Source organism: Manihot esculenta, chromosome 9, assembly GCF_001659605.2.
Source record: "Manihot esculenta cultivar AM560-2 chromosome 9, M.esculenta_v8, whole genome shotgun sequence".
NCBI lineage: Eukaryota > Viridiplantae > Streptophyta > Magnoliopsida > Malpighiales > Euphorbiaceae > Manihot > Manihot esculenta.
In genome coordinates this window covers 12,114,735-12,130,598 of record NC_035169.2, presented here as the reverse complement: position 1 = coordinate 12,130,598, position 15,864 = coordinate 12,114,735, and the positions used below count along the sequence as shown (strand labels likewise).

General features: G+C 39.4%; 1 protein-coding gene across 1 annotated transcript; it reads left to right on the top strand.

The window, feature by feature from the left end:
* Positions 1-3,811: 3,811 nt before the first annotated feature.
* LOC110623676 (zinc finger CCCH domain-containing protein 11) lies at positions 3,812-7,731 on the top strand. Its single transcript, XM_021768688.2, has 8 exons — positions 3,812-4,163; positions 4,334-4,418; positions 4,531-4,671; positions 4,768-4,856; positions 5,912-6,100; positions 6,255-6,385; positions 6,577-6,679; positions 7,243-7,731. Exons 1-8 carry the CDS (start codon positions 3,993-3,995, stop codon positions 7,396-7,398), a joined length of 1,065 nt encoding a protein of 354 aa, XP_021624380.1. The 5' UTR covers positions 3,812-3,992; the 3' UTR covers positions 7,399-7,731.
* The last annotated feature ends 8,133 nt before the right edge of the window (positions 7,732-15,864 follow it).

The following is a 15,864-nucleotide window of genomic DNA, read 5'->3' as shown; positions in this document are numbered from 1 at the left end:
AATGATAGGGTGGGAACTATAGAAACATAGCATATATGAGAAAGTGCTCTTTTTTATCCAATATACTGTTGTGAAGTGCATTTGATCTTGTACCATAGCATTGTATTGTACTGCAAAAGAAGAGTGCATATATTGCCATATACATATTTGGCATTTGTAAAGCAATAATCATAGGCTAGTAGCTCCTGTTCCTGTTCATCTATGAACAATGCAATGAATTTCTAGTGATTTTAAACATTGTAAAACTATAGGATGTCAGGGTATAGATACTATCTCTCTATCTCTTCCAAAATTTATTGGCCTCTCTGGATCTGAATCAAGGAGGCTTTCATAATCTGTCTCTAGGAGCCCTAAATCTTGGGTCTGCTATCAGAAGCTGGAGCCTTAATTCATTTTGTGGAAGTTCAAAAATTGCATCTTTCACCTCTAACTTTGTGTTTCAGAAAGCATATCTGCTTTATCAACTCCTAATGTTAACCGTTAATCAGATGCAATGTAATGCCGAGAATAATATTCTCTTCGGCTCTTCCTATCCTTATATGTTTAAAGATTCTGTCAAAACATATCCATGAATGGAAAATAGGAGAAAAGAGAATAGAATTTGTCAAATTCTGTTAAAAAAGTTTGATGGTCACTGCTGTAACATTGTATAGTTTTCCTGAAAGACATACTTAAAAACATGTTAAATAGCTCACTGTATAGTTTTCTGGAACTCTTCCACCCAAACCACAAATCAGCTCCAACATCTCATTAGCCTCAAAAGAGCTAATGGCGAAAATGATCCACATAGTTTGCGATTAAAGTTTAGGGGTTAAATTAGCAGATGAGGACTGATTTTATTATACTTATAAATGAGAATGCTACTTGCTTGGGATAATCAACAGACGCGCAAAAGTGACTGTAGAGTGTAGATGACAAGTACTATTTCATCTCTTGCGGGGAAAAAAAAAATAGGAAGATTACATAAAAATTTTTGGTTTTGCGCTTTGACAGATAAGCTATGGACATCGCTTAATTTTTGACAAAATGATACATTGTATTTTTCTTTATTAGCAAATATGATGCAAATCGTGAAGTATAGTTTTGATCGCTAACATTTGGTTCAACACCAGATATGAGCATGTGCTTCAAAATCTGGTGGAGGGAAAAAAAAAACATGAGTAAAAGGACGATGACAGGCACAGCCCAATGCAACTTGAAGTTGTTCAAGAAATGGTATCAACAAATAGGAGAAACTTTGAGCTCCAAAGCTCCCGTAAGTATGAACTTTGTTTGAAAAGATAATATTATTAATTTTTTTAAATAACATTTTGCAAAAGATATTTTTAATTCAGTTTAATTGAATAATGCATAAATTAATACATTCATATCATTATTTGGATTTACCGGTGCTTTTGGGACGCTACAGACAATAAACTTACCAGTTGCAAAGAGCAGGATCTTCTCAAAGACTCATACTTGGAAACAGTCCTGATGATCGCCAGGCTTCTTATACCCTGGGATGAGGCTGGATTCTAAAGAAGAATACAAGCCCAAAACCCATCAGGCTGCACTCAAAGTAAATCGGCTCAACATCGCGCAATTCAGTCCAGAGACGTAAAGTAGGTCGGATTGACCACACGTGCAGGTCCATCAGGAGATAGCCTAGTCCGGTGACATGATAAGAGGTAAGGGAGCAGACTCAGTCACTTCGCAGACCTAACAGCACACGCGCCGAGGAGAATTAAATGACAGAGAGGGATATACTAGCACGTCCGTACGAACGGTCTGAGTGATAAAGACATGTAGTACTGTAACAGGGAGGCGGTTATACGTCACTAGATGACAAAAGAAAAAGGGATAAAGGGGAAGAGTCATGATTCTCCCTATCTAAGCTTACTCATACACTGTAAACTTTATTTTTTTGAATCTCAGAATATAAGTCCCAAACACTTTTCAGCAAAACAAGGAAATTAAGAAAATGCATTAGGTTAGCTAGCAGAAATCATGTCAATAAAAAATTTGGAGTGGTTTATAATTTAAAGATTTTGAAAATTTCAATCCGACGTGGTTAGTAAAACACAAAATAATGTTGGAGGCTTCTCTATAATTCGTTTTACTAAATAATGTTGGAGGCTTCTCTATAATCCGTTCCACTTATAGATAAGAGTTTTGAAAGGGTTATATTTTCCACAATATTCTTTTTGGTGATAGAAGAGTCTTTTAAGTGGGTACTAGAATGAATATTGGGATAGTCGGAGTACTTCTATTTGTTCGGATCCATGGATATCCAAGTTAGATAATTTCAAAATACCTAGTCTTGCAACTCAGTGGGTATTGATAGGGTGGCAAATAGGGTGTTGGACTGGGATTATCAAGTAGTGAAGCGATTATTTACTAATCAATAAGCTTTGTTATTCTCTCTATACCAGTAGCTCCTATTGGTATGTTAGTTCTCTTATTAGGCACTATGCACATAATGGTCAAATATAATATTTAATTTAGCTATAAGCGGTTCATGTGTATCTCATCTTCTCAACAGATGATATCTACATCCTCCTCTTCCTCCAATATAAACCCACGTATGTGGAAGCATATATGGTTTCTTCATGTCCCTCCAAAATAGCAACTTTTTCTTTAGTGAATTCTTCACAATGCACTGTCAATCCCCATTAATTTGATTCGATGAGGTGCTTTGCAAGATCTGAGGTGCTCGATTTGTCAATCTACATCAAAAAATTTAGAACATATTTTCTTTTGGTGTCCACATGCTCGTACAGTTTGGTTCATTAGCTCTTGTGGTTATAAACCTGGCCCTGTGTGCTTTTCTAATTTTGCAATATGGTAGAAAACGTTACTGGAAAGAGTTCAGATGGATACATAGGGCTTTCTATTACTAGCCCTGACCCTGAGAAATAAATATATTTTTGAGTTTGCACAATCTTATTCTGTTGTTACATCGCATTGTATCTCTAATGATTTCAGCTTATTTCAGCAGAGTGGTCTTAACTGCATAAGTCTTGCTCGGCTATTACTTGGTATCCTCCTCTATGGAATGTATCAAGTTTAACAATAATGTGGTTTGGTTGAATCAGTTTTTCTTTATTGTTATTATTGTAGTAACTAGATTACTAGTAAGATTATGCATGATACTATTATGCGAGTATGGTGTTCCTCTATTATAGCAGGAAAGCATGTTTTATTTTGGCAGCAGCTAAATTGGTATATTGTGGGTTTTTAATATATTACATGTGAGATTAATTCTACTATCGAATATATTACTTTTTGTAGTTTGTCAACTAGCATACCGTGAAAAATTAGAGTTTCGATTATGGTTATACTCAATATTTACTCTTGCGTCAACTAGCATACCGTGAAAAATTAGAGTTTCGATTATGATTATACTCAATATTTGCTCTTGCATTGTAAATATTTTTAATAGATTCTCCTCAAATAATTACTAAAACAAATATGACAGTTAAATTTTACTAAAAAAATTGATTACCACCAAATTAATAATAATATTGATTGACATACTTATATTTTTTATTGCAATAAAATTTTACTGCTTAAGGCAGTAATGCAATGCAAATTTTAATTTGTTGAAAAAAAAAAAAGTTGAGCTTACTTAAAAAAATAATTTGAAAATTTTCAATTTGATTCGTTTTGAAATTATATGGACGGATTGCACCGCTAAAATGGTGTCATCGGAGCCTTCTAAATACAAGCATTAGGCAATTATCCACATGGAATTGGAAGGTGTATTCGGGCCTTGGGCCTAGAAGAGGCTAGACCCAGAACGGGAAAATCCTGCTATGTTTTATATAGAGAATAGAAAGGCCAACGTAACCCGACGCACCTTCTCGAAGCTCCCTATTAGAAAAACGACAATCCTTTAGCGTCGCTTCCCGGACAACCACTTGTTCCTTCACCGGACCTATTGAGGAAGCCCTAACCACCATCGAAGTAGCTGGTTTTGTGAGTCTCTGTTTGGTGTTGGATACAAATAAGAGATGCCACCAAAGCAACAGTCAAAAGCCGATTTAGCTAAGAAGCAGAAGATTGTCGAAGACAAGACCTTCGGCCTCAAGAACAAAAACAAGAGCAAAAATGTTCAGAAATATGTGCAGAATCTCAAGCAATCTGTACAGCCCAAACCCGACCCTTCTAAGGCTGCTGCTAAGGTACGATTTTCTCCTTATTTGCTATTTTTTTGCAAAATATATTTTGCTTTTTTTGTTTTAATCTCTTATCCAATCTAAGCTGTTCTATGCAATTGATCTGTATTTTCCTTCTGCTTCTATAGGAAAAAGGGTAGATTTAGTTTTTAAATTTTTTTTTTTTCAATTAACAGAAGAAGAAAGAGGAAGATAAGGCCAAAGAGAAGGAACTGAACGATTTGTTCAAGGTTGCTGTTAGCCAGCCCAAAGTTCCTATTGGTAATTCTCTCTTTATATAATAGAATGGATTATGCAAAGTTGTGAGCTTTTGTTATTTGTTATATGCATATTATGGCTGAATGTTCCCAGAACTAAAAGCCCATGTGATCAGGTGTTGATCCCAAGTCTATATTGTGCGAGTTCTATAAAGTGGGGCAGTGTGCTAAAGGTTTCAAATGCAAGTTTTCCCACGATTTGAATGTTCAGAGAAAAGGAGAAAAGATTGATCTTTATTGTGATACGCGCGACCAAGGTTATTGCATAAGAAATTTAGTTTGGGTTTATTGTGAGATTTCATCTAGTTATGTTTCTTGTTGTTCTCAATTTGTTTGCTTGGTTTTATCTTAAGAAACGATGGAGGAATGGGATCAAGAGACCTTGGAAAAGGTTGTGGAGTCGAAGAAAATGGAGTATAATCAGAACAAACCTACTGAAATTGTAAGTTTTTTCCTTTATGAATTGAAATTTGTTTAATGATGAACTGATGGGAATTCGCAGTTGTGTGTAGAACATGAACTCTTGCTTTTCTTTTTACTTGCTAATTGAGTTATCTGCCTCTAGTCAGAAACTATATCAATATGAGATGTCCTTGGTAATTTGGTAGATATCATCTCCTTTTTTATATCTCTGATATTTGTAGAAAATGACTTCTTGTAGTACTCTCCATTATAATTTATAATATTAATAGTGTATTTAATATTCCTAATCCAATGTAAGTGCTTAAAGTGTCAATACTTGATCATTATTGTTTAATTTTGTTACTTTCTTTTGCAAGTTGCAATTGTACTTTTTTTTCCTTATTCAACACTTAATGGGTGAAAAGTTAACTTTAATCAGATGTTTCTGAAAGATAGATCAACGAGAGTGGAAACAGGAGATAACGTGGGAAAGATATGGAATTATAGGCCTGCACTCATGTGGGTGTATGCCAACTTGGGAGATGATGTGTCCTCACAATTTCAGGTCTTACTTGACATATAGGAAGAGTGCTATGAGAGTTCTTGTCAATTCAATAGTTGGGAAAAAAAGAGAATCCAAGAAAGTATTCTAGGAATAAATGTGAAGTTATTATTGTATACATTACAATGTCAAGAGAGGATTGTAGATTTTAAAGCGGCAGAGATTCTTTTCATTTCTTTTTTTTTTTTAAAAACTGTTCACACTAAAAGAAGACTATGTCAAGGAAGGTAAGATGCAAAAGCCATGCATATGGTGTTTAAAAGATAAGTTTTTAAAAGTCTGATCTCTAAGTTTGTGTATATAAACAACTGGCTCATGGCATGTACATGTCCATATGCTTATATGCTTAAACTCGAAGACTAACCAGATAAAAACAAATGTGCAATAGGGGATAAGTTTAGCCTTGAGAAGAAACCTTGTTTGTCGCTATAATTTAAGTTGAAATGTGGAGATGAACATTTTTTCTGTGTAAATGAACTTTTAATATGTGGTGTTATTTGTGCAAGTTTTCATGTATGCTAATATATATGCAGGTTTGCAAATACTTTCTGGATGCTGTGGAGAAGAAACAATATGGTTGGTTTTGGGTTTGCCCAAATGGTGGTAAAGATTGTCATTACCGGCATGCTCTTCCTCCAGGTTATGTATTAAAATCTCAGATGAAGGCTCTGTTAGAGGAAGAGAGTGAAAAGCTATCTATTGAGGAGGAGATCGAAAATCAGGTGATGACACATTTTTCTCAAGTTATTAATACCATTCATTCAGTAACAGGATTATTCTCTTCTATCGGATGACAGATTATGTATCATTCTTCAGCTGTGATTGTTAGTTATATTATTCGACAGTTTTTAACCAAGTAATTGTTCTTGGTTTTAGCGTGCCAAAGTAGCAACTTCCACCCCTATGACTCCTGAGTTATTCATGCAATGGAAGCAAAAAAAGATGGAAGAGAGAGATGCTGGTTTGGCTGCACAGAAGGCAGAGAGGGCTAAGAATGATCGAATGAGGTATATCTTCCTCTCCCCCTTGTCCCCTTCCTTTTTTTTCTCCTTTCCCTTCCCCTTGTGGCTCACACTCATTTGGGCGCACAAATGCTCTCTTCCCTTCCCATCTCAATGCACACCGAAAACGTGTGGGAGAGAGATGTGGTCATTTATATCATTTATTTGTTAAACATGTTCTTTTGATTCCATCCCAGTGGCCGTGAGCTATTTCTATCAGATGCTAGTGTCTTTGTGGATGATGCTGAGGCATATGAAGAATATAAAAGGGAGGAACGATCTGATGCTCCTGAAAAGAAGGTAATGACTTCTGTGATTTTGAAACAAACAAGCTCAAATAAATAAACAGAATAAGAGGTCGGTGCTTTTGCATGTCATCTAGATGAGGTTAGTGGAACAAAAACTGTTGTAATATATGGAGTACATTAATACTGTAACAACCATAGCTGATTCTTAAGAAATATGTTCTTATAGTCCAGAATAGATAGTATGTTTTTTACAGTTATAGCCAAGACTTAACATTTCAATTGCAGGTGATAATGATGTCATTAAATTAATTATATTTTAATAAATGTCTTTATCAGATTGGCGCAATTGTTGTTATGAATCAAATTTTAGACATCATATGAACTCTGTTGGATGGAAAACGGACTATCTCAATCAGTAAATATTAGTTATTTCCATGAATGAAAATTTGATCCTTGTTTATAGTAGTAACTAGCGCATGAAGAACAAGCTACAGTTGTCAAGCATAAATTGTAAATTTGGCGAAACTACAGAGATCTATATAGCTTTTACCTATTCAAGGGGCCGATGAAATTTCTATTCAACTGACAGCATCTGGTTTTGCTCTTCCTGTGCAGGCCAATGCTAATCCTGATGAACCAAGTACCTCAGCAACATCTGTTGACAGTGTTGAAGATGATGAGGATGAACTGGACATGGATGAGTTAAACGAGCTGGAAGCAAGCTTAGCGAAAACATCAATCCAAATTCAGGAGCCTGGCAGTGACGATTAATTTTGAGATGCAGAGTCTGCGGTCTACAACATGCCTTTTAAAGTGTTGACTTGGTGATCCTGCTGCAGGCCAATTGAGAGGCTGTTAGTGATGCTTTCCGAGAACCTGCGGAGGTCAAGTGTTGGGCATTGCTGGTTGCGGCCATACTTGATTTATCATGAAGCCTTGTGTTTTACGAGATTAAATGGGATTGGAGTCTTATGCATGTTTGCACCGCATGGCAATTGCAATGTGTGATGCTAGGTTGCCCCGGGTCAATATCAAGAATATTTAAGCTGAGTGTAGTTTTTTTGATAATTTTAATTGAGCAGCATCACCTTTTTGGTTTGAAAATCATCATCATTAGTGTTGTTTCTTCTCTTAGTAATATTCTTGAGCTTGAATATTGATTGTCAGTAAAAACTACGGATCACATGATGGCATCCAAACTAAGAGCCATGGATAGATCAAACTATAATGGAGATCCTCTTCAAATGCAAATGATCATGTCTTTTGAAAGAAACTTTGAAAATCAACTTCCTCCCAAACTTTCTATTTTTCTTTGGATGTTGAAACAACCCAACATCGGTTCTTTCATTATTTTAAGTCATCCAGGCCATTCAAGAGAAGGAGACATCCTCCTTTTATCTCAAGGATTCACAGAGACTTCCTTTGCTTATATCAAAAGAGATTGTAACAGGGTTGCTCACAACTTGGCCAGGGAAAAAATAACATAATAATAATAATGGGCTCAGTAGACTATTCATAATGGTTAAGGGATGCAGCATCAAATTCCCAACTTTTTCAAAAATAACATATATTCTTAAAATTTTTTATTATTTTAAATTGACTAATTATGCCAAATTTCATTCGGTATTGAACGTGTTATAAATACGATTTTAAATTTAATCTATGGTACCATTTCAAAAAGAAAAAAAAAATTAATCTATGGTATTATAAATAAATTTAAGGTCCTTTAAATTTTCTCATAAATTATTTAGTATTGTGAATAACAGAAATATTAATAAAAAAGCTAATCAATTGTATTTTAAGATGATAAGAACTTTTAAATTAAAACTATATAATCAACTAGTAGAAAAAAAAAACAATAACCTAATAATTCTACCTGTCAAATAAAAATGAACAACATTGACGGCTTGCTTGCTTAACACTTTCCCAGCACTAATTGAGTAATCCTTCTCTTTAAATGTTGTTTTTCTACGCACAGAACAACTCCGGAGCACGTACACTATCCTAGTCGACAACTGGAATTTACCTACATGAATGCCTCAGCCACGCGTTCAAATCTACCAGACAGCAGAAATTCTTTGTAGCCAAACACATCGTATTAGAAAACTAAACTGCAAATTACCATGCTCTTTATCGACGAGCTCAGTGATAGTGGGTATAAAATTCTTATTTTACTCTCACTTCTTATATACATTCTCTCAGGTATCAGACAGACTAGTAATCAACCAAGTAATAAACAGTAATATAAAGGCGCATTTTTACAAAATTGGAATAAAAGCCCACCAAGCTACTGTATCTATTAACAATAACACTGCATGAAATACAGTAAAGAACATGAAACCATTAAACCTATAAGGTAATGTTATTAGAAATATGGTGATGGGGTTCAGCAGAATTAGATTTCCACGTGCATGGAGCCATTTTGTTGGTGAGGCTGATATGGGGATCCTTTGGCTTCTTTCTAGCCAGCGCTTTACCTACTTTATGAGCTCCTCTGGCTATCATGTTGATCAAGTTAAAGATCATCTTCATTTTGATTTGGCCTCTCTTTGGAGGAAGCCTTGCTCTATTCTTCTTTTGCAGGTAAGTAATAGCCATCGAAAGAAAAAAAGAAAGAAAGCAGGCAGTGGAACTTGTTTAGATTTGTCTCTAAAAGAACAAACCTAAAGAAGGACCAACAAGTGTTCAAGTATTTATTATTTATTTTTGGACAGTGTGAACGCAGAAGATTGGCTGATAGAGACATACATACATACAACTGGCTTGGGGACCATATTTCACCAAGGGTTTGGTGTGTTTGATGGGTTCCAAGTCCAACGTTTTACATTTAGGTCAAAATTGGAAGTGAAGAGAACTTGTGAACGTTGATTGAAAGAAAAAACATAAGGGTTAATTTGCAGTAAGTGAAATTGCTAATCTTTGATTGAACAAGTGAACGTTGCCGACTTTGATAATAACGACTTTCACATCCGTTCACACCTTTTCCCATTGATTATATATTAAAATGGGATTAGGAAGACAAGTCATTATTACGTCAGCTGAATAACATCTTAGTTAAGGTAAATGTAGACCAGGTATTCAATAAATGAGAGGAAGAAAATCCTCTCAAGGCTTTATAAGCGAAAAAAAGAAAAAAATCAAAGACAAAAGTCAAGGTCTATAGTGTTGGAAAATTCCGAAATTATTGCAATTCAGTTGCGCAGCGGAAAAATAAAATCTCTATTGATTTCTTTTCCAAGAATCCGAGTGCTTCGTTTAATTCAAAAGATGGATATGAGACTAACATCTTAGTTAAGGTAAATGTATATCGCTGTTTGCTATGAGCATGTGACATCGGAGGATCTTTGGGGATTCCGGTCTTTGTTGCTCCGGAAGATCTTTGAGGTCTTCGTCGGCTGTTTTTGCTCCGGGAGATCTTTGAGATCTTCGCCAGCTGTTTTTGCTCCGGGAGATCTTTGCGATCTGCCGGCCTTGTACCTCTGAGGTCTCTATGTATCAGAGTCTTTATTGCCAGGAGATCCCAGAGATCTTGGGGATCATGGACTTGTAATTCCGGGAGATCTTGGCGATCCCGGTTTGCTACCTCTGAGGTCTCTATGTCTCAGGGTCTTCATTGCCAGGAGATCTTGGGGATCCTGGACTTGTAATTACGGGAGATCTTGGGGATCCCGGTCTTGAATCTGGGAGATCTTGGGGATCCCGGTCTTGAATCCGGGAGATCTTGGGGATCCCGATCTTGAATCCGAGAGATCTTGGAAATCCCGGGTCTTATTGAGCCAGGAGATCTTGGGGATCCTGGACTTGAATCCGGGAGATCTTGGGGATCCCGGTCTTGAATCCGGGAGATCTTGGGGATCCCATGTCTTGTTGAGCCAGGAGATCTTGGGGATCCTGGTATTGAATCCGGGAGATCTTGGGTGTAACGCCCCGGAAATCCGGACCGCTACCGGCGCTAGGATCCGGGTCGACTTAAGGCCGCCGGGACCCGTAGCAAGCCTGACATATAACCTGTAAACCTGTATAATCCCATACATGATCAACAACATGCAAAAAAAATTAAAACTTTTCTTCATACATACTGTCATCAACTAACTCAACCTGTGCATACTCTGATCATATACATAACATAGTCCCTCTGTGGGATCTCATCAAGCCTTAAAGGCAAAACAACCTGTGTTGAGTTAGTTTTCATAAACATCATAACATAAGATCATGTATATACAAAAGGGATTAACAATATAATATGGTCAAGCACAACTCTATCCTCAATAACCTCATTACATAACATTCTGAATCTTTTTACATTTCCTCATAATACAGTTGTCATGTCCACACACTAACTATTACATACATATGACTTTTTCTCTTCTTGCCTTCTCTATCTATCCCGTACCTGCAAACCTGGGGGTTAGGGGAGAGGGGTGAGCTAGATGCCCAGTGAGTAGAACTGTAAAAAGGAATATTTAAAACATGCTATCATGAAATGCGTCACTGCACAAATAAATCACACCACGGATGGACTGATTCAAAAATCCCTCAACTCCATGCCCGGCCCTATTATGGGCACCACAGGACTTCGTATTGCCCGGCCCTATTATGGGCACCACAGGACTTCGTACTCGGAGTTATTGCCCGGCCCTATTATGGGTACCACAGGTCTTCGTATATAGAAGGCTAATGAATCATCCTAATGTCCATCCACTATCATCTATCACAACAATACAATGCGGCATAGTCGTGAATTCTAATGCAAACAACCTATAATATGATCATGATGCATGAAGCATGATAAAAGCATTTCATTTCTCAATTTAAAAAGTTAAGTTAGTTCCACTCACCTCTGGCTGACTCTGACAAACTCTGTAGCAGCTGGCTCACTGCTGGGGTCCTTGGTTCCTCGGGTCCGAACCTACACAGGTGGACTCCAATGAGGGACCAAACATACATAAACATAACTCTACTATATTCCCCAAAAATCCCCTAAAACATCCTGAAAATATCACATAGGGATATGCATGAAGTGGCTAAACAGGGCACTTTCGGCGGCACTTTCGGCGGCCGAAAGTCCTGGACAGAGACAAAACTCAGGTAGGTTCGGCGGCACCTTCGGCGGCCGAAAGTCCCAGACAGAGACGAAAGTCTCTTTTCGGGGGCAACTTTGGCAGCCGAAAGGCCTGCCTCCCCAGCCATGTTCGGCGGCCGAAAGTGCCTTCGGCTGCCGAACCTGGTTTCTGCCAAAGGGCAGAAACTTGGCTCCTTTGTGCATTTTTATCTCCAAAATCACCAATCATGCAAATACCTCAACCAAATCATGCATACAAGTTCCTAGGGGCCTCAAAACATCAAATACCCCAACTACAACACTTCAAGCATACTCAAACATGTCACATTGTTCAAAAAGTAATCAAAAACCCATAGGTTCAACATATACCCTAACATGCATTCTACTCCTTAAAACTTCATAAAACTTGTTTAAATCATACATTGAGCTTAAGATCGGCTCTTACCTCTTGAAGATCGAGGGTTGAGGAGATCTAAACTTGGAGATGGAAGAAGTTCCAACTTTTGGTCTTCAAGCTCCAAAACTCGTTCTAATCTCAAAGATCTTCAAAACCGAAGTTATAAACTTGTAAAGATCATGGAAAAAGGAAGGAAAGACTCAAGATTGGGGAAGGATGGCGGAAATGCTCACCTTGGCCGAAATGGGGAGAAAAAGCTCGCCCATTTTCGGCTAAGGGACCCTTTTATAGGTGGCTGGCCAGGCCACGTTCGGGGGCCGAATGTGCCTCCGCATCCATGCAAATGTTCGGCGGCCGAACTTGACTTTCGGCGGCCGAACTTGACTTTCGGCGGCCGAACCTGAACTTCCCTAACTCATGCTTTCGGGGGCCTAACGTGCCTCCAAAACGCATGCATGTTCGGCGGCCGAACTTGACTTTCGGCGGCCGAACCTGGGTTTTCCTTCAATGCTATTTTCATGCAAAAACTCATTTAGTTTCATACTTTAAAACCATTAAAATTCATGAAAACATTTTATAAAACATGTCTTTACCCTTCTAGAAGTTCCCGACATCCGAAATTCCACCGGACGGTAGGAATTCCGATACCGGAGTCTAGCCGGGTATTACATTGGGGATCCCGGTCTTCTGCCTCCAAGAGGTCTCTATGCCTCAAGGAGGTCTTCCGAGCTCTGTTCTTTCTTTTCCACGGAGAATTATCATTCACAATAATAGAGACAATCTCGTTGTGTAAGGAATGGTGTTATTTTATTCATTCATGTTTTTTAGAGTACAATGCTTTTCTTTACAAATATTTCAGGGGAAGTATCTCTTCAGATGCTGGATATTCCAGGCGTGGGGCTCAGGGTTTCCCTGCATATCTTCAATTCGGTATACTCCTGGCCTGACCACTTTTGCTATCCTGAATGGGCCCTCCCAGGTCGGTACCAACTTGCCCACTGCCGCTCTTTTTCCCGTAGCCTCCAGGTTTCTTAGGGCCAGGTCCCCCACCTTTAGACTTCTTTCCTTGACCCTTTGGTTGTAATAACGGGCTGCCCGTTGTTGATAAGCAGCAGTTCGGACTTGAGCTTCCTCCCTAATTTCTTCGAGAGCGTCCAAGTTGTTCCTTAACTTGTCGTCGTTAGTGTTCTCGTTAGCAAATTGGACTCGATGAGTGGGGACTTGCAGCTCGACTGGGACTACGGCCTCTGTGCCGAAAGCAAGTGCAAAAGGCGTTTCTTTAATGGACGCTCTGGGGGTAGTTCGGAGTGCCCACAGGATACTGTTGAGCTCTTCCGCCCAGTTCGCCTTTGCCCCATCCAGCCGTTTCTTTAATCCTTAAAGGATAGCTCTGTTGGTAACCTCTGTTTGACCATTGGTCTGAGGATGGGCCACTGAAGAGAACTTGTGCCATATGCCCATGTTTGTCGTAAATGCCCTGAAGGCGTTGCAGTCAAATTGCCTGCTGTTATCTGAGATGAGCACCCTCGGTATGCCAAATCTGCAAATGATGTTTCCCCATACAAAGTCTATCATCTTGCGGGCTGTGATTGTGGGGATTGCCTCCGCCTCTGGCCATTTCAAAAAGTACTCCACAGCCACCACTACAAACTTTTTTTGCCCCGTGGTTTTGGGAAATGGTCCCAGGATGTCTATTCCCCATTGTGAGAACGGTCACGGGCTGGATATGCTGGACTGAGGAGTGGCTGGGACATTGATGGTGTTGGCAAACCTCTGGCATACGTCGCATTTCCGGACGAACTCTTCTGCTTCTTTTTTAACAGTGGGCCAATAGTACCCCTGCCTGAATATTTTATTGGCCAGCGTTTCTGCTCCTTCGTGAGCTCCACACATCCCCTTGTGTATTTCTTCCATCACCTTTATTGCCTCCTCCGGGCTCACACACCTGAGCCATGGGCTGGATTTCCCCCTTCTATACAGGGTCCCCCTTACTGCTTGGTAATTAGCAGCACGAGCTGCTATCTTTCTTGCTTCATCCTTGTCTTCCGGGAATTTTTCCGTCTCCAGATATTCCAGATATGGGGTCATCCAGGTCTGGCTTTGTTCTACCTGCAACACAGTGGTTGTTTTATTAAAAGCGGGCTTGCTGACATGTTGTATGTATACTTCATCAGGGAGTTGTTCTAGTTCTTCCTTGGACAACCGACTAAGCAGGTCCGCTTCCTCATTCTCCTCCCGAGGTATTCTTTGGTACTTGATGGTGACTCCCCGACCTCTGAGCTCGGCTTCTATGGCTTTTACCTTTGCCAGGTAACTCTGCATGGTTGGGTCTCTGGCTTGATACGCTCCAGTTATCTGATTGATCACCAGCTAGGAGTCACTATTCACTTCAAGGTCGGTTGCCCCTACCTCCATTGCCACCAGCATCCCATTTATTAGAGCTTCATACTCTGCCATTGGAGGCCTTGAATTCTAGGCGTAGGGCGTAGCATATCTTAAAATTTTCAGGTCCTTTAAGCATTATTCCTGCGCCGTTGCCCTCAGCGCCCGATGCTCCGTCTACATACAACTTCCAGTTGAATTCCTGGAAGGGCTCTCCTTCTCTCCCATTCCTCGATGCTTCTAACGATGACTCTCCCCACTCTTCACTGAATGTGCACTCTGCTATGAAGTCAGTAAGGGCCTGAGATTTTATGGCGGTCCGAGGTCGATACTTTAGGCAGTAAGGGCTAATCTCAACGGACTAAGCCAACATCCGACCTGATGTTTTCGGCCTATGAAGAATCTTCTTCAGGGGTTGGTCTGTCATTACTACCCCCTGGTGGCTTTCCAGATAAACCCTGAACTTTCGGACTGCGAGCAGTAGAGCGTATGCCATCTTTTCAATGTTCAAATATCTGACCTCGGCATCTTTAAGCACCTTACTGACGTAGAAAACAGGCTTTTGCTCTCCTTCTTTTACCCTTACCAATACTGCACTGACTGCTTGTTCAGAGGCTGCCAGGTATATCAGAAGTTCTTCTCCTTCTAAGGGGCTACTAAGCACGTGAGGCGAGCTGAGATAGCTTTTGAGCTCTTTGAAAGCTTCTTGGCAGTCTTCTGTCCATTCGAAGTTCGGCACTTTCCTCAACTTCTTGAAGAATGGCAAGCATTTCTCCGCCGATCTTGACATAAAGCGACTTAACGCTACTACTCTCCCAGTCAGTCTCTGGACGTCCCTTACACAGGTTGGCTCTGGCATATTCAGTATAGCCTCTACTTTCTCTGGATTGGACTCGATGCCTTTCCCACTCACCATGTATCCCAGGAACTTTCCTCCCCTGATGAAGAAGGCACATTTTGCTGGGTTCAGCCTCATTCTGTATTATTCTAACACCCCGAATACCTCCCTCAGATCTGCCATGTGATGCTGGAAAGTTAGGCTTTTGACTACCATATCGTCTACATAAACTTTTACGTTTCTGCCGATCTGATTTTTGAAGATTTTGTTCATCAGTCTTTGGTATGTTGCCCCGGCGTTTTTTAGCCCGAAGGGCATGGCTTTATAGCAGTAGGTCTCATCTTCTGTTATGAACGAGGTCTTTTCTTCATCCAACCTGTCCATTGGGATTTGATGATAGCCAGACATAGCATCCAAAGAAGACATGTAATCGAAACCGGCCGTGGAGTCGACCATTTTATTAATATCAGGGAGGGGATAACAATCTTTAGGACAGGCCTGATTCAGGTCAGTAAAATCTATGCACATCCTATATTTGCCATTGGCTTTTTTGACTAA